The sequence below is a fragment of the Gopherus flavomarginatus genome, chromosome 9, assembly GCF_025201925.1.
Source record: "Gopherus flavomarginatus isolate rGopFla2 chromosome 9, rGopFla2.mat.asm, whole genome shotgun sequence".
NCBI lineage: Eukaryota > Metazoa > Chordata > Testudines > Testudinidae > Gopherus > Gopherus flavomarginatus.
The window spans coordinates 30,710,178-30,728,297 of NC_066625.1; the positions used below are offsets into that span (position 1 = coordinate 30,710,178).

At 49.6% G+C, this 18,120-nt stretch overlaps 1 protein-coding gene across 1 annotated transcript in view; it reads left to right on the plus strand.

The window, feature by feature from the left end:
- Nucleotides 1-18,120, plus strand: part of PPL (periplakin) — a 53,016-nt gene that overhangs the window by 11,774 nt on the left and 23,122 nt on the right. Inside the window, exons 2-7 of the mRNA XM_050968774.1 lie at nucleotides 11,297-11,396; nucleotides 13,146-13,300; nucleotides 14,328-14,448; nucleotides 16,623-16,748; nucleotides 17,210-17,251; nucleotides 17,518-17,679. Of these exons, the coding sequence (XP_050824731.1) occupies nucleotides 11,297-11,396; nucleotides 13,146-13,300; nucleotides 14,328-14,448; nucleotides 16,623-16,748; nucleotides 17,210-17,251; nucleotides 17,518-17,679 (706 nt within the window). The remainder of the gene's footprint in view (nucleotides 1-11,296; nucleotides 11,397-13,145; nucleotides 13,301-14,327; nucleotides 14,449-16,622; nucleotides 16,749-17,209; nucleotides 17,252-17,517; nucleotides 17,680-18,120) is intronic.

Consider the following 18,120-nt stretch of genomic DNA (forward strand, 5'->3'; position numbering starts at 1 on the left):
CAAAAGCCGAATGAAGCGTGAAAACGGAACTTCCATTCCACCGTAAAGCGATCCCTGCCGAACGGGGCTGGGGTGCACTGGTGCGGCCATGGGGGTTAACTTCTTGTTGCTGCTGCCCAGGGTGAATAGAAGCCTTCAGTCTCCAGAGCTGAGGAGCAAGATGGCCAAGAAAGGAGAGGGGTTCTGTACAACGATGAGGTCCATCCACTTTCAGTCCCTTGCCAGCTCACGTGTCTGGGTAGAGCCGTCCCTTGGGAGGGCGAATCAGGATGATCACTCCGGGCTCCACGCTTTGGTGAGCCCCACAGGCTGGTGTGATTGGCTGACATGGTTGGTCCTGGAAGGGATGAATCCGTCACTTCCACCACAGGCCTCACACCCCTCTGGGGATGGCCCTGTATCTGGGCAGAATTCCTCCAGGTAGCATCTGCCAACTTCTGGGACCCCTTCTCAGAGGAGCCAGCCTCCACATTCTCAAAGGCCATTTTCCAATGAAAAAAGGAGCATTTTTCGAACGATGACTAGCTCTATAGGATCCTAATCTCATTTATCCAAAGGACCTACCTGTAGGAACATAATGATTGCTGGGCTGGATCAGACCAGCAGGCCACATAGTCCTGTCTGTCTCCAATACTGGTGGCCAGATGCTTTAGAGGAAAATGCACAAATAACCTGCCATCAGCAATTGTGTAACAATCTGCCCATAAGACAAGCCTCTTCCTAGCCCCCTCAATAAATTGCCTTCTGCTGTGGAGCAGATGGGCTTAATATCTATTCCAAACTTTATTTCCAGATCATTAGTATTGTGGTGCTGGATGTTCACCCTGGTTACATTTCAATCCCCCAACTCCCTCACTCGCCTATATCCTTGTGCATCTAGAGTGATTTTATATCCCCTCATGACATTCCATTCAGACGATCAAACCTCCACTTAGGGCTCATCCACAAATTTTCCATCAAAACTCTTCTTACTCCCAGTGGAAAATTGGATCTTTAGTAAATGAACATTTTCATGTATAGCATACACTTCCCTTAAAATTATTCAATTTTTGGCAGAAAATGGAAAAGCCTAATTTTTTTTTAGTTTTCAACCAAAAAAAAAGGTTCTTTGGTTTTGTCCAATTTTTTCATTGAGTGAACGAACTTTTTCCAATCAGCTGTAGTTTCACTAAACATTTCCTTACGTCTTTTGGAACTCTCCAATGAATACTTTACTCCAGTACAGCATACCTAAACTCATCTGGCAGATCACTCCTCCAAGTGGGAGAACCATCTTACTGATGATGTGTGGAAAGAATATAGGGTAAAGAAAACTGACTTCTTAGGTTCTATCTTACAATAACAACAATGATGTGTATCCCAGTGCTGCCCTAATCATGTGCTTGTATACATCCATGATGCAGGAACCAGCAATCAATCAGGCCATATCTTCTCTTCTGATTCTCTAAAGATACTTAGCTGACTCATGATGAGCAAACAAGATGCAGAGATGATGTTTAACAAGTCTTCACCTCCTTACAAATCATTCTGTTGTCATGCTTTACCCCTAAGACAGACCAAGCTATTCGAGAAACAGGTCTAGGGTAAATTATAAACATGACTAGCACTTCTTTACAAATATTTACCTACCTGGGTAGGTTTGTTGATTAAGAGATATAGAAATAAGATGAAATTCTTTACACTAGGCCAAAGATTAGATTTAAAGTTTAATTAAAATTCAGGTGATTTTCCCCATTCGTTGTCCTGTAACATGTTCTGTTGCAAGTTTGGGGCTGGAAGATTTTAGGGTCACGGGATCAACCATAAAACTCACTTTACAAATAGTGGAAGGGGTTTTTTAGATTTCCCTGGGCCAGATCCTCAGCTGGTATAAATCAGAGCATCTGCACTGAAGCTAAGGAGCTGGTCCCTAGCTTAAACTGCAGTCTGCAAATACCCATTGTATTGCTAAGGTGCTTGCTTGAAGGAAACAGAGAACCGAGTGGCAAAGAGCTGCCAACAACACATGGAAACGTGTTCTCACCTGCTCCAAAGACCAGCTTCACAAAATCTTCCCGTGCTTGTCTTCTGCTAGTTACTTCTAACAAAACACCTGTAAGGCTAATAAAAAGTTTACAAATTACCATACAAATTGTCCTCTCATTACACTGACTTCAGTGGCCAGCTGCGAGGAGAATTTGCCCTATGGTGATTCAGCTTCTCCCCAAAGGGTCAGTTTCTGTCCCTTGTATCTCAGCTCCTTAGTCAAAACTCCTGTATCCTCCTTGGGAGGGTCTCATTGGCTTGTACTGTAGCTTTCCTCTCCATTATACAGCAGCAGTGTGTATGCATGTTGTTGCGGCCCAGGCAGTCTCTTTCTGTTCCAGGTGAGGGGTGGATTCCAGACTCAATGAACATAACTTTGCCATTACCCGCATAGGGAGGTCCTTATTCAGGGCCAGATTGTGCCCCCAAGGCCACATGGGAAGGCATCCCTCTGTGCCCAGATCTCCCCTCTTCCATATGGATGGGGAACGAATGCCATCACAGCACCATGCCTCCCCACTTCCCAAGACCCCACAAAAGGCTTTCTAGGAGAGGGATCAAGACTGGGCAGGCAGGGAGTAGGGAATGGGCAGCCCTGCCTTAGGAGAAGATGGCCATTGGGGAAGGAGAGACATGCTGGCCCCTCTATTAGCCCCCTAGAGGCTGTATTCCCTGACCCACAGAGTTCCCTCTGAAGTGGGGACCCCATTAAGATAGGGTCCTAGAGACAGATAAAGTCAGGTGGTGTCCATGGAACTCTATAGGAGCACATATTGGGGGATCATTATGATTTTGAGATGTGCCCTGCAGATCATTCCACTTGGGAGAGGGGGGCAAACCCTGCCCCGAATGGATCAGTCAGGGACCTGAGCCCTCTCCTATGGGTTTCGCTGCAGGAAGCAACTCTCCGGCACTCAACCCTCATAGACAACTCCCATGGAAGCCAAGAGCTGAGTAACAACCCAGCAAGGGGCACCGTGCTTGGCCCATGCGCTGGATGCACTGTTCCATCAGACCAAGGAGAGGCTGGTCTCTAATCAGACAGGACATCTCAGCTGTGGAGAGGGTTTAGTTTCACTGTTCAAACTCACTCTTCTAAGTAGGCAGTGCCAGGGAGCCCAGCAGAGTATCTCCAGCCTAAGCCCTCTGTGGCTGCAGCTTCAGAAAACCAGATCAGTGCATCCGTTCTCTGAATTGTTTAAAACAGTCTAACCCCAAACCAAAAGGGCCATGATCTCCTCCTTTACCAAGGCTCTAGCCAGTAAACCAACAGCCTCTTCTCCACCTCCTCACAGGAAGCAATCCAACCACCTACTTAATAAAAAAAAATACAAGCCAAGCAAGCAAAGCACAGCACGGTCCCATTGTCCAGAGTGACTGCGTGCCACATCTGCTTTTCATTAGCATTGCGTCCATTTGTTGTTCCAGTTGTAGTTATGAAACAAGCCTGAGCATTTCCAGCAGAGAGGAGGCCGGCGTCAAGAATCGCTGCATTTCCCAAAGGCTCTGTGGTCAGAGAGGACTCGTGAGTGCCACTCTTTGGGAAGCACGAAAAGGTTTCCCCTGCAGGTTTCCTGACATGGCCAAGCCAGAGCATCCTGGTGAATGGTCTGTGACACAAGCCAGAAAGCTTCACTGGCCAGCAAGCCTCTCGGATGATCAGGCTGATTCTGCTCAGCATTGTTGCATCAAAGGTCTTGCCGGTGACTTGGAGAGACTCTGGAGCTGTGCCCAAGATGACAGTAGCTGGTGGCACTCTTCTTGCGGCGGGCAGGCCTCAGGGCTGCCAGGGGACAGCATGCAAAGGAGTGGCAGCTACCACAGCCTTGGAACGTTTGCAGGGCATGCTCATCGCCACCCCATGTCACTAGCAAGATGCTTGGCAGGTAGGACAGCGATGACTCCCCTAATCCACATGGCCATGCCACTTCTGTTTTATGGCACTGATTCTCAGCTGCCATGCATGCTTTCACTATGCCTGGGCAGAGTGGGTATGAAATCGAGCCGCTCCACAATGTCCATTCTGCACAGGTGTAAATTATGATTCAAGGGGCAGTGGAGAATCAGGCTCAAGGAGCTCAAATGCCTGTGCAAGTGGAAAGGGCTGTGTATACCTTCTCTGTCTCACCTTGTGTGCCATGCAGGGGCCCACAGGGCCAGATCCTAAGCTGGTACAAATCAGTGCAATTCAATGGGGCTATGCTGATCTACACACCAGCTGAGGATCTGGTCTGTCCTGCTTGGAGTTGCATTAACACACGTTCTGTTGGTGCTCACAGCCTGTTGCAGGATCTTAGCAGGCCCAGACAGCCGTTAACTCGCCATTTCCCTCATCACTGCAGAGGGATTTTCAGCACCCTTTCCAGGCTGAATGAACTGAACGAACACAGCATACTGCTCACAGGGTGAGGAGTTAGACAGTGGAGTTGACGGTAAAGGGAGATGGGGGAGACATTGCTTAAAGTCTCTTAGACTCATAACTGGGACTAGTTAGAAAATATGGACATCCAGGCAGGATGATGCAACGCACCTCTCGACCAAACTACCATGCCTGTAAGTCTCAGTACAAGCCTTTCATGATTAAAGTGCAGAATTATAAGATCATAAGATGATCATTTGCTTTTCTCTTCCTCCTAGGATCTCAGAGCACATCGAGTGCTCCATCTCTAAGAGCTTAGTATTATTAACAGCCACTATTAATTCATGAACCCTCAAAAATGCCCCTTTGTGGTTGGGAAGATGTTTTATCTGCATTGCCCATCTGTAGCCCACAGAGATATTGGAGCAGGTTCTGTCCTGCTTGCCCATGGTGAACAGTAACTTTGCACCACCGAGGGCCCCAGCAAAGTCTAGTCAGCTGATTCTTCACTCACTCATGCTGGTTTTATACCAGTATCATTCCAGTGACTTCACTGAAGTCATTCCTGGGTTTCACTGAGGGAGGCAAGTGGAGAATCAGGTCTACTGGGGCCCCTTGTGGAGTAAGGTGCTACATAAGCAAAGGAAGGAGCCCTAACAGGATCTAGCCCAGGTGATGTGTCTAAGGTCTCTCAGAGATTCAGTGGCACGTTTAGGAGTCCTGGTTCCCAGTGCCTATCTATAACTAGAGCCCTGCCAAATTCACAGCCATGAAAAATGTGTCTCAAACTGCGAAATCTGGTCTTCTCCATGAAATCTGTTTTTTTTGGTATACTTTTACCCCATACTATAAAAGTATCCTATACTATATGGTAAAAGTGTACAAACGTACACAGCGCTGCCTTCAGAGCTGGGCACCCAGCCAGCAGCCGCTGCTCTCCGGCCACCCAGCTCTGAAGGCAGCACAGAAGTAAGGGTGGCAATACTGTGACCCCTCTACAATAGCTTTGCAACCCCTTTTTGAGGCGGTACCCCCAGTTTGACAAATGCTGAGTCTTAAGGGCTTTACGTGATTATATTTTGCCATTTTTAAATACATATTTATATTTTGTTACTACACCTTGAAATTTAAGAGTTAAATACCTGAAACCATGAAATCCAATTAAAAAATGCGATCAGAATGAAATTTATGAAAATGGACTGAATTTGGTAGGGCCCTATCTATAATGGCAAGAATTCTGCCAACATTAATTCTATAGAGGCATTTTAATCCAACCCCTTGAACTCTTACATTAAAACAGGACACAAGTATTTTTGGCAGGAGTCAAAACACAATGAAAGCTTACGAGGCTGACGTCTTCAATCGCCTTTCAGGCACCCAGTGCATCCGAACGGGGCTGCTCAGAAACACCGGGGAGTGTCTGCACAGCATGTTGCTTTGCATTGCTGGGAACACAGAGCCTTGTAATCCTCTCCTTAATCTAATCAACTCCTTGCACTGAGAGGCTCCATGGAAATGAAGTCACTGGCTGTATTGCAAATTGCTTCTAAAACAGACATAATGCAGGGTCTTTCCCTCACCTGCCAGATGGGTACACACACAGAAACCAGCTTGTGATGGAAAACCACACTCCCCTTAGGTGAGCTGCAGAAGGCATATCCTATCATCCTCCCTTGGTGCACTCCTCACCCATAAGTACTTTCCCCACAGCAATGTGGACTTGTGCTATTTTGAGACTCTGTAGAGACAGTTTCTTCTTGGCAATGAATTACTTGCAGCTGCAGGCAAAAGTCAGCAAGCAGCATTACTTATCTCGGAGCAGTCAGATGACAACACCAAGTGCATCTGCTATACAGCGACTGACCCCCACCTTTATGTCTGAGGAAGTTTCCGACCAGTAATAACTTCATTTGAGTCGATGTCTAGGGTCACATTTTCAGAAGTGGCTTGGGGCCAGAAGTGCAAAGGTATTTAGGTGCCCAGAGATGCTCATAGGTGCCTAGTAGCATTTTCAAAAGCACCTCAGTGCTTAACTCCCTTTGAAATCAGTAGAAGATAGGTGCCCAGGCACTTCTAAAATGCCTATTAGGTGACTATCTACACAGCCTTAGGTGCCTAAATACCTTTGAAAATCTGTCCCCAAGTCACTTTTGAAAATAGGACTTACGCATTTCTGAACATGTTTTTCACACTTTTGAGCATGAAGTCACACCACACTGTGCTCACAGTGGGGTCTATTATTTCCTGTTCATGCATAATCCACGTTAACACAGTGGGCCAGATTCTGATCTTAGTGACAGTGATGTAAATCCAGAGGAACTCCACTGAGGTGTAGCACTAGTGCAAGTAGCTCAGGCCCTTTATGGCTTTCTAGGATATCACGTCTTCAAACTGTTTATTTCTCAACATCTTGAATCCCATTTTGTCTGTGGAGCTCATAGAAAAAGTTACACACGGCACCACACTCCTAGATAATTTTCACTTCTGAATATTTGAAGAGTTGGGCACAAAACTGAACATTTCACATGCACGTGCAGTTTCTACAATTGTGCACACAAATCATGTCCGCACAATTGCTGTTTGTGCCTGTGATCACCCAGGTTGCCTGAGCAATTGCAGCATTTGCCTGCATGTTAGATGCACAACTGGGCATACATTTTGTGCGTGCAACTCTTCTTAAAAGCTGGTTCTGTGCTTTTAAGAGTGCCCCATTCTGGCCTGGCATTAACAATAGCACTGAACACGTGTGATGTGATTTGAAAGGCAAATGGTAAGGGTACTTTCTTCTCTAAAACCCCGTTCATTTGCTGCTGCTTTGAGAGGCCTCAGAGCAATGTTAGGACTTTGGAAATTAAGAGTTGCTAAACAGAGAGACAGTGACAGATGCTGAGACTAAGCTAATAACGAGTACCAGTGGTTAGCAATCTGATGACAGAAGCTTCCTGGCTTCCATAAAGGAAGACAGAGCCAAACATTGTGCTTAGATGGAGTGTAGAAATACTAGCATATGTGTTCACTGCCACAAGACAGTGGCTGGATTCCAGGAGGGGCTTGTGGTGGGCAATGGGTAGAGAGGTTGAATTTTTCTGATCTTTTGGAAAGGGCACTAACTACACCTAGCTAGTACGTGCTGCACAGCTCAGCCCTCATGCCAGTCAGCTTGCCCACATCCCACGATGTCCTGGGTGGTCCATGGTGCAGGAACTGAGAGTTGAGATGCATGTCCCTCTGAGAGCTCTCTTGACCACCAAGGTTAGATTGTGTTGCAGCTGAAATCACACAGCTGCAGCGAGAACATTGAGACCACCTCCTGCCCTCCAACCATTGGCGCTACCGGGAGATCTGCCTGTAGACGAAGGGCATGGCATGGCCCTATAGCTGTGTAAAGTCTGCAGAGAGTTTTGACCTGATCTATGGAATTGGACAGCTCATTATAAAATCCTCTGCTAAGTTTGGAGAAAATGGGTGTTGCTCAAGCAGACAGATAAGCTTAGTGCTTTGAGGAGCTTGGACAGATGAGAGTCTGGTTCTGAAGTAGGAGAGGCTTAGTCCATGTTCCACTAAGATACCTTCCTGGTTCATCTTTATCCCAGGCTGCGTTTGCCCGAGGCTCTGGTCTTGTCATAGGGCGTTTTCCTGAACTGAGTCAGGCCTTGGGTGGGACCTTGCCACGGAAACCCCAGGTGCTGTTAAAAGTGGGGTTATGGGACCAGCACTCTTGCAGCGGAGCTGGCACTGACCAGCGTTCCGCTAGGCTGTGCTGTTACTTCATGCTGCTACAAGTGCCCTACTTTGGAGGAAATATGAAACCCTGATCTTGGAATTATTTTAATGAGCAATGAATATAGTCAAAGCACTGTATCAAGGTTAAGCCTTCCACCGTCCGTTAGTCCCATTTTATAGAGGGGAAACTATCTATTGCCAAGAGGTTTAAATGTCTTGCTTAAGGCCAAACAACAAACTGGTTTCAGAGAGAGGATTTAAACTCAGGGCTTCCTAGCTACCAGGCCTATACTCTGGCCTGTGGACACTGCTGGTTCTTGTAAAACTGGCTGGGATTATTCAACATCCCCTGGCACTTTGCTCAAGCTTGCAGCTGGTGCCTTGGCCGCATGCCAACTCAGCAAACAACACCCTGCCTCACTCACTAACCCTGCTGGCTCTGGCTGGATGCCCTGCTCTTCAGTTCCCGACTGGCGCTAATGTGCAGAGTTGTGCTGTTGCCTCTTCAGGCCTGAGTGAGGTGGTTTGTGTCTATAATTTGTGAAGCATTTCAGGACCCTTCGGCAAGCCAGGCAATAGCAACGGATGGGGCTCGCTCTACTCATTGCTAGGAAATGAGCGGATCCGTTAGAAACCAGAGGTTCACCAGCCACCATTGTAAGGGGTGGTTGATAACGCCAATTTCCCACTTGCAAACTAGTAGAACGGACAGAAGATGTAGCCATCCTAAGCCATCACGGAGTCTTCCATACCCAGAGGTGGAAATTCACTCTCCAGCAGCTGCCACTTTGCACTGGCTAAGCTGATGCAAAATGTCTGCAAAGTGACCAGAAAGTCTGCCCCGCCCCGCTCCTACTAACACCTGCAGCTAGTTCCCTGGCAGGTACAGAGCCAGATAGCCAGCTCTATGCCACCCCTCCCCAGGCACAGCGGTGTATGAAACACTCAGTGGATGAGCAAACACTGGCAAGAAACAAGGAGCCTTCACTAGATGACCAGGATCACTGCATAGAAAGGAAGATGCATCTCCCTGTGAATTTCAGCGCTGGCCACCAGCCCGAGCACTGGGGCTCGGGGCCTTTCCTTACATTACTAAATCACAAGCGCAAGATCAGTTGGGGCCTGATCCTGCTAACTCGCACTCATGAGCTGTCCTGCTGACGTCAGCCAGGCTTCTCTTGTGGGGGAGTGAGGCTCCCCCAGCCACACCGCCCTGCAGGGACAAACTGTCCTTCTCTCAAGGAGTGCTCCTTGGGCAACCGCCCACATGGACAAAGCCGACCTGGGTGGGCCCATTCCCCTTTGTTTGGTTTAGATAGCAAGGTGCTTTCCTTACAGCGTGAGTGCCCTTTACCTAGGAAGCTGCCAAGGACAGCGTCCCCACTGCTGGCCCGTTCCTGCAGCTGATACACTGCAGTGGAAATGTACAGTGCTGGTCATGGAGCCTGACCACACCAGAGTCTTTGCTCTTACTGAGCTGGTGGCTACTGGGTTTGCTAGGTCCTCAGGCACTGGAGGCTCAGCTGGGCACCTCAGAGCTCTTTCAGGCCATGGATCACATCATGTTCCAGACACGCATCTCAAACAGCCTCAAGCACAAGACTCACAGGGCAGATTGTAAGATGTGTCCAAGGGTGGGCAACTTCCAGCTGGGACTTGCTGAGCATGGCTTTACTGGCCCAGATGGAGCAGGAGCTCCCTCTCGACTCACCTGGCTAAGGGGCTGCCAACAGCATCCAGGTTGAAGCCTCACTTGCAATGACCTGCGGGGAGCGCACAGAGCCAGCAGCTCAGGGAGCTACAGTAGATGGTTAAGTCAACTGTAGTGACCAGCCTGTGACTAGTGGGAATCCTCCAGTGCACACCAGGGGTCAGATCTGCAGCTGACGATCTGATGTGCTATCTCCATGGCTCCATCCTCAGTGAACCTGTCTCTCCTGCAGACCCATGGAAATGCCCCTATCTATACTCTGTAACATGCAGTCCTCTGAATACCCATATGGCCCACCCAGATACATCTTGCCTTTTAGGGCCTAGGACTGCTGATTAACAAGCAGCTGAGGAAGAAAAGGGCAGCTCAGCCTTGACTTCACTGGGAAGGCAGTGGTGTAACTAGAGGAGGATGTGACCTCAGATGCATGGCCACATCGCCAGCTGGATGTGTACATAAGCCCATCCGGTGGTGCTGGGCTCTGCTTCCTGTGCCTGGTGCTAGTCAGGCTCGTTCTGCAGCTGATATTCAGCTGCGCTCTGTCCTTCCCAACCACCCAGAAATCCATGGTAGTCCTTTGCCTCTTACCCAGCACATGCAGGAGTATCCCTGCATCCCAGCCTCAAACTGTGATCTCAGGGCCAGGCAACACCAGACCTGGATCCATACGGCCAGGATCACTTCCTCTCCCTTGCTACGGTTGGCGGGGGACAACCTGCACCAGCTGGGATTAGCTGTGACCTAATCTCTGCTGAATGCACAGAGCAGCGTCTGCTAGACTGGAGCAAGGAGGTGATGCACCCGTATCGGTGCTGCCCCCCGGAGTAGCTGCTGGCTTGAAGGGGGGGTGTAGTGCAGCCAGCAGCCCACTTCAGACTGCAGGTTGGGCCAGAACGTCGGGGACATCCTGGCTGGTGGTGATTGACCATCACAGGCTGTATTTGGGACTTAGAAAGCCAGGGAGACTGACGGGGTCCCATCTGTGTCCAGCAGCCTCATTAAACAAGCAGGTTTGCCTTCACTCCGATGGACCTGTATCCTCTCTGCCATGAAAGATGGGGGTTTGCACACAATGATCAGTCAGGGAGCCCCACCCGAGAGTCCCATTCCCCCTTGCCCTCTTAAGGTCATGCCCCTAGTTCCTGAGGCAGGGCCTGGCCTGGCTGTGGTGGGGAGAGCAAGGTGCTCCCATCCTGCTGCGTGGCCCCTCCTGGCAGGGCAGCCGAGCATTCTGGAAACTATTCGAAAGGCAGCAGTGAGTCATGTGCAGCTGCAGCGCCTGGCAGGCTGAGCTGAGCCCTCTCCCTCCCTCAGATGGGGTCAGGGTCATTGGGCACAGAGAGCAGGAATGGCTCACCGCCACCAGGGCGAGGCACTTCCAGAGATCCCAGAGCCTGGCAGCAGCTTAAGAGATGGGTCTCCCCCTTTACTCTCCTGTAGTCACCGGCATCAGTTCCTCTGCTCTTCTCTCCCCACAGCATCTCCAGCAAGGAGCTGTCAGAGCTCATCGAGCGGCTGCAGAAAAATGCCGACCAGGTGGAAAAAAATATTGTAGAAGCTGACTCCCGAATGCAGAATGTGAGTAAGAGCTGCCCCTGCACTCAAACCCCACCCCACTTAGCCACACTCCTTCCCATGCACACCCCCACTCCTATTCTTCTGTAGGCACCTGTTTCCAATACATCCTCCCCTCTGCCCATTCTCCCTCTGGGATTGCCCCCTGACATCATCCAACCCCTAAACAGCCTCTCTTTATGTACCTGTGCATTGCTCACCTTCCATAAACCTGCCACACCACCCTGCAGGCATCCAACACCTATCGAGCCATCCCATGCATGCATGCACCTCCTCCACCCCCCTTCTCCCTGAATGCACATCTACCCTCCCTCGCCTGCATGGGCCCCCATCCTGACCTCGATTGCAACTACCTTAGTGAGGGAGCTTTCCTTCCATTGCACTTAGCTCTTAGCTTGTCGGTCCACACCAAGCCTGCAGCTCAGTCCTTCTCTTGGAGGATCCTCTTTGCATCCATCTTCCTTTCACGTGCACCTGCTGCCTTCCCTGCTTGTGTGACTGAGAACACCTTTGATCACTACAGCCGAGAGAGTTTGCAGAATTTTGTCAACTTCAGGCTGTTCTGCAGTTTTGTTGCCATTTGCATTTCACTCCCACGGGACAGTGAAATTAAGCTGGTCAGTTTCACTTTCTATTTACAGTCAGTTTCATTTCCCATTTCTTAACAACCACTACCATGCTGAAGGGTGGGAGATTCCCCAGACTACAGAGGCAGGTTTAACCCTGTTCATTCCCCTCCCCTTGTAAAAACCCCAACCAGTGTTATTTAAACTGGTCCTAAATATATTTCTAGTCCTCTGATTTTGTTAAAAAAAATTAGATTATATATCATAAATGTGAGGTCTACCCTACTGGATCATGTCCCCCATACACAGCAACAGCAGAGCTGCTTCTGTGATGGGATGCCTACTGGCTTTATAGAATCGTAGGGTTGGAAGGGACCTCAGGAGGTCATCTAGTCCAACCCCCTCCCTGCTCAAAGGGGGAGCAATCCCCAGACAGAATTCTACCCTAGTTCCCTAAATGGCCTCCTCAAGGATTGAACTCACAACCCTGGGCTTAGCAGGCCAATGCTCAAACCACTGAGCTATCCCTCCCCTCCAAGAGCTAGCCTGGGGAACATGCTACAACACTGGCCCTATAACACCAGTGCAGCATGGCTAGATGAGAGGGACATAAAGAAGGGGAAATGTAGTCTTGTGAAGCTAGGAGGTTAAACCCTCAGACCCTAGTTACCTGTGACTTGGATAACGGGTTTCAGAAGAGGCCTGCTGTGAAGTGGAATAGATTACACGGCCTCCTGGTATTTCCATATAAACTAGTGAAAGGGTTCCTCAGGAGGAGGTCTAGTCACAGGCAACCAGGGTGTGTGATCATGAGAAAAAACAACAGACATGAACATCAAGGGAAAAGGAAATAGAAACTCCAGCTTGGGGTTCAGCTCTCTCCGATGAGCCTAGCCACAGTGTCCAGCCTGCCCAAAAGTATTCTATCCTTGGCCTCCCAGGCAGGCAATCTATAGTCTTGCTCCTGAGCATCTGTGGCTGGGGAGGAGGACAGTGTGTGAAGGTTATTATCCTGTTCATGGGTGCCCCTCCTCCTTACACACTGTGCCTCGCAACGCAGGCTGTATGACCTGCCCTTATTTAATAACTCCACACGTTGGGCAGTTTTATGTTTTCCCATCATTCAGGTGCTGTTGATTTCAGCTCTTTCTGCCAATTCACCATCCTTTTCTCGTTGCGTCCATAGGACTTACACAAGCTCAAGGCCGGCCAGCCTGCTCAATACAAGGACCACACAGCAAGTAAACTGACCGAGTCGGATAAACTCCTCTATGTTCTGGATGGGGATGCAGCAATTGCCAGGCACATGAAACACCCACAGGGTGACATGATCACAGAAGAGTAAGTCCAGTGGGGACAGAATTGGTTCTGGATCCCTAATTGCATGCAGGTTGTTGGGCTAGCCAGAATCCATTATAGAGAGGCACATGTTAACACCCCGATAAGCCAGCAGGCATTTCTGTAACTCCTTATTGGAGGGCACTGTATGATATAGCTAGAATTGGGCAACATTTTTGGCTGAAAGTTTTTTGGTCAAAAAACGCATCTCCGGGTGGATGGAAACGTTTCATGGATTTGGGTGGAATTCGCCTAATTGTTTCAGTAAAAAAAATTCTGAAAAGAATTGAAATGTTTGGGTCTGACATTTTAGAAAAGAAAAGAGTTTGGTTTTTCAATTCTAAAAGCCTTTTCATTCGGACTTTTACTGTCATTTTAAAGAGAAGGTTTAAAAAAAAATACCTGAAAAGAAAATGAAATGTTTCATTTAGGATAGAACAAAATGTTTGTTTGATTGAAAAAATTCAGTTTGCTGGAAATTTTGGTTGGTTGAAAAGTTTTGAAAAACGTTTGTTTCTAGTCAACCCAAAACTATTTTTTTTTTTCCAGTTCAGCCACTGAACTGGAAAGTCAGTGATTCACATAGCTCTAATTACACCACAGAGACAGCCCATGCTAAAGAGGGCTTTTGTATGTCTGTAGTTACAGCACCTTAGACCGGACTCTCATGTTAAGCAGGGTCAGCCCTGGTCAATACTCAGATGGGAGACCCTGCAAGGTTGAAAAAAGGGTGCTGGTGCTGTTCTTCCCTCAGGTCAGTTCTGCACCTTGTGGCCCCACACTATGCTGCAGCAGATGCTGACTTTTTGGTGAGATGCAAAATCCTATTCTTGAGCGGTCATTAAAGATCGCATGGCAGTGCAGTCCGACCATGCCCCATCTTCTCCCAACATGACAGGGGACTTGTCGGGGGGGATGAGGAGGATGACCCAGAGCTGATGGTGCCAGCTCTGTGCCAGCCCAGGGATTGATCAAACCAGCTCACTTACCACATCCTCGATGCCCCTGGGTTGCTTCTCCCTTTCTTCAGCATCCGGCAGCTGAAAGAGCGCGTGGCAAACCTGCGTGCGAAACACGACCAGATCTACAACTTCACTCCGCAGGACGTGGAGCCGCAGGTCAACTGGTCCAAGGTGATCGACGAGAAACAGGTACAGTGACCCCGGCATCTGCCCCTGAAACACCTGTGCCTGCCTGCAGTGACCCTCAGGGCAGCTCTAGAGATAGGCTTGCACCAAAAGTTTGTCATATGGGTGCCGGAATTTTTTTTCCATGGAAGAACACACCAAGGAGCTCTCACTCAAACCATCAAGACAGCTTAACATTGCATGGAGCATACACCACAGCAGAATGTATTGGGTGGGGTCAGATGGCGGTGGCTTGGAATATCAGAGTGGAATCAAGGACTCCAAGGGTTTTGGAATGAGTTGAAAAGGACCAAAGGATGGGTGGGCAGCTGTCCTTAACTGAGTATTTAGCTGCGCTGGGGATCTGCCCTGAGGATAGCTATCCATGGCCAGCCACTGGGCAAAGCTGCACCAATGGAGCTCCCTAGGGCAAAGCACTATTTTACCAGTGTAGCTTGTACCTGCCCCATTGCTAATTAAGGCTTATCACAGTTTGCCCTGTCTGCTAAAGTTAAGTGATGCTGGTGGCCATCCACCAATGCCTAAAATTAGACAAAAAATGGGCAAATCCTCCTTTGGAGGCAGTACATCCTAGTGGATAAAGCACTTGACTGGGATTCAGGAGACCTGGGTTCCATACTCAGCTCTGTCGCTGCCCTACTGGCTGAGGTACTTCCCTGCTGTGCCTCAGTTTCCCCATCTGTAAAGGGCGGATAATGACACAGACCCCCCTTGTAAAGTGCTCTGAGATCTACAGACAAAAAGCACCATATAAGAGCTAGGTATTAGCTTTTGTCTTGGTCTTTTCCCCATCACCTTCTTTTATTCTCGTCTCATTCTCTTTGATGCATTACTTTTTCTATCTGTCTAGCATGAAAAACAAAGGGGCAGATCCTGAACTGGTATAAATCAGCACAGATCCATTGAGGTCCAGAGAGTTGTGCCAGTTCACACCAACTGAAAGTCTGGCATAAATGGATGCAGCAGTGGTGTGTGGCAGCCACACCTTATGGGTTCTGATCCCCTCCGCTGCTGTTCGTGGCTGCTCAGTGACTGGGAACGGAATTGCATTTTATTCAGACAATCCTGGGGACTTTGGGTCAGTTCTTATGAACAAAAGGACAATTTCACATCTATTGAGGGCTGGCCTACAATGCCTGCTGTATTCATTAGCCAGATCCAGCACAACAACAGAGACAACTGGTCGCTCCACACTGTTGATTTTGCTGCTATTCAAACTGCCAAGTCAGCTTCGCTTTGCAAATCCCCAAATCCAGCCTGAGCTGCAGCTTGTTTAATTAGCACTTTGCATTAGGACGGCCATGCTGGCCTTGCAGTTCTGCCCATTGCGCGGGCTCCGCTGCCTTCAAAGGGGAACAGGCTCATTAGCAGGGAGAGGAGAGGCCCTTGCAGTGACGGAGGTTTGTACAATGCTGGGGAAATGCCAAGCAGTGGTTATTAGCATTCACATCACAGGCGGTGGCTGCCACCCATCTCGTCCCCTAGCACCTTGCAGTCTTGGGCTGCTCCTTCTCCCACTGACGCTGCTAGCCAAACTCCCAGCAGGCCCATCTTGGCCTCTGGAGAAGAGACTCTTCACAGTGCAATCCAAGGCTGCTTCCTAGGAGCTTGGAGACTGCTATATTAGACCAGATCTTCGCCAGGGGTGCCCACCCTCTGGCAGCACCTGGCAATAGACACTCGAGGAGGCAGCTTGTTAATCATCCAATGCTGTAAAGAGGCGGGGGAGGGGGAAAGCCCAGGCCACAGCTGACACCCTGTAGCTCAGAATGGGTCACCCTTGCATAGCTGCAAGCAGGCCATGTTCACACCTGCTCTTGAGGGCCTGCTGCAGCAGCAAGACCTATGGGCTGCCTCTGCTCTGAGAAGCTCGTCCTAGAGGTGCTGAGTGCCCCTGGCTCTGACGTGACGCAGTGGGAGGAAAGAGGAGGTCTGGCTCAGAGATCCCTGCACTGTCCGTGATGCTGAGTGCTGCAGCCAAGGCTCTTTCTAGGTCTTCCAGGAGCAGAGATTCCTGTGAGACTTCCCAAATTCCCCACTGCAATGAAGCAGAAAAGGGCACCCTAGGCTGGGGGTATCTCTGCCTTAGCTCCTGTCAGAGAGAGCCAGGCAGACAGAAGAGCTGGAGAGTGGTTCCTGGTACGCCTGTCGCTAACCTTAATCTCTCTGTGCACCAGGAAACATTGAACAACCAGGGCTTTGGGACCGACCTGCCGCTAGTCAACAGCCAAGTGGAAGAGCACAACATCTTCCACAATGAGGTGATGGCCATCAGGCCACATATCAGCAAGGAACGGGACAAGGTAGGGTCCTTCTCTGCCTTACTCGCTGGTGTTCCCTGTGCCAGTCTTTGCTCTGTGGCACATGCCAGCCTCCGCTCTTTCTACCCTGCCCCCACCCAGCACTTCCTACACAGGGGATTGCAGAGCACAGGACAAGCAACAGGAACCAGAGGCCAGGCTGGAGGTGACGCACCCAAGGGAAGGACAAGCTTCCAAGGACACGGGGAGAGCAACACTCAAAGTTGCTTGCAGTGCCATGGGCCTGAACCAAGCCGGGTGTCCAAATACCCCCAATTGCAGGGTGTCCTGAAGCCACACCTGTACTCAGATTTGAATTTCACGCATGGACCCTAACTTTACAGTGGCAGCCCCCCGAAATGTCCCCTCCTAGATCCAGCCCCTTTTGTCCTACAGACTTTGAGTCACTCCAGCTGTGCTCTTTGGCCCTTTTCATGCCTGGCTTTTCTCTCCTTTGTTTGCAGGAATATATGAGCAGCCTCCAGGTGAAATACCAGAAGCTGCTGGTAAGAACCTCCCTCAGCCCTGAGGAGACCAGATGTTGGTGGCTAAGCACCAGAGAGCTGGGTCAAGGGTCTGTGCACATGTGAAGGACGTGTAGGAGGGAGACGCATTGCCCAGAGATGCTCATTGCTGGTGGGGTGGGGGGTGCAGAGCCCTCACACACACACCCCCCGAGGAAAGTTCTGAGTAGGCGGCCTCCTTAGGCTGCTCTTCCAACTCCACAACTGGGTGGTGAGCTCTGACCCTCTGTAATCCTCTCCTTTGACAGTCAGGGTCCCAGCAGCGGCAGCAGGATTTGAACTCCCTGCAGGATTACATGCAGCGCTGCACAAACAAGCTCTACTGGCTGGATCAGCAGGCCAAGGACAGAATGCATTATGACTGGAGTGACCGCAACCTGGACTACCCCAGCCGGCGCCGCCAGTACGAGGTATGTGTATACCCTCCCCGGCACACAAAACCTGCCTATCTCACCAGCTGTCTCCTACTGGCCAGGTGTATTACACCACTAGGCAGAGGCAGAGTTGCCAAAGGGAGAGAACACTGCACTGGGACTCTGGAGACCTGGGTTCTAGTACTAGCTTTGTCACTGGCTAACTGGGTGACTTCACAGCCCAGCTCTGTGCCTCAGTTTCACCATCTGTAAAATGGGGACAACGATACTGACCTCCTTTGTAAAGTACTTTGTGATCTACTGATGCAAAGGGCTGAGTAAGAGCTAAGGCTTGATGTTATTACATATGCAAACAGACCGGGCCCTAAAGCAAAAAAGAATGAAGATATCTGTCTTGACATGGGGCCTGAGTCTCCTCTTGCTCATTCTGGATTTACCTTGGTGGGAGCAAGGACAGAATCCAGCTCAGAGACTTTA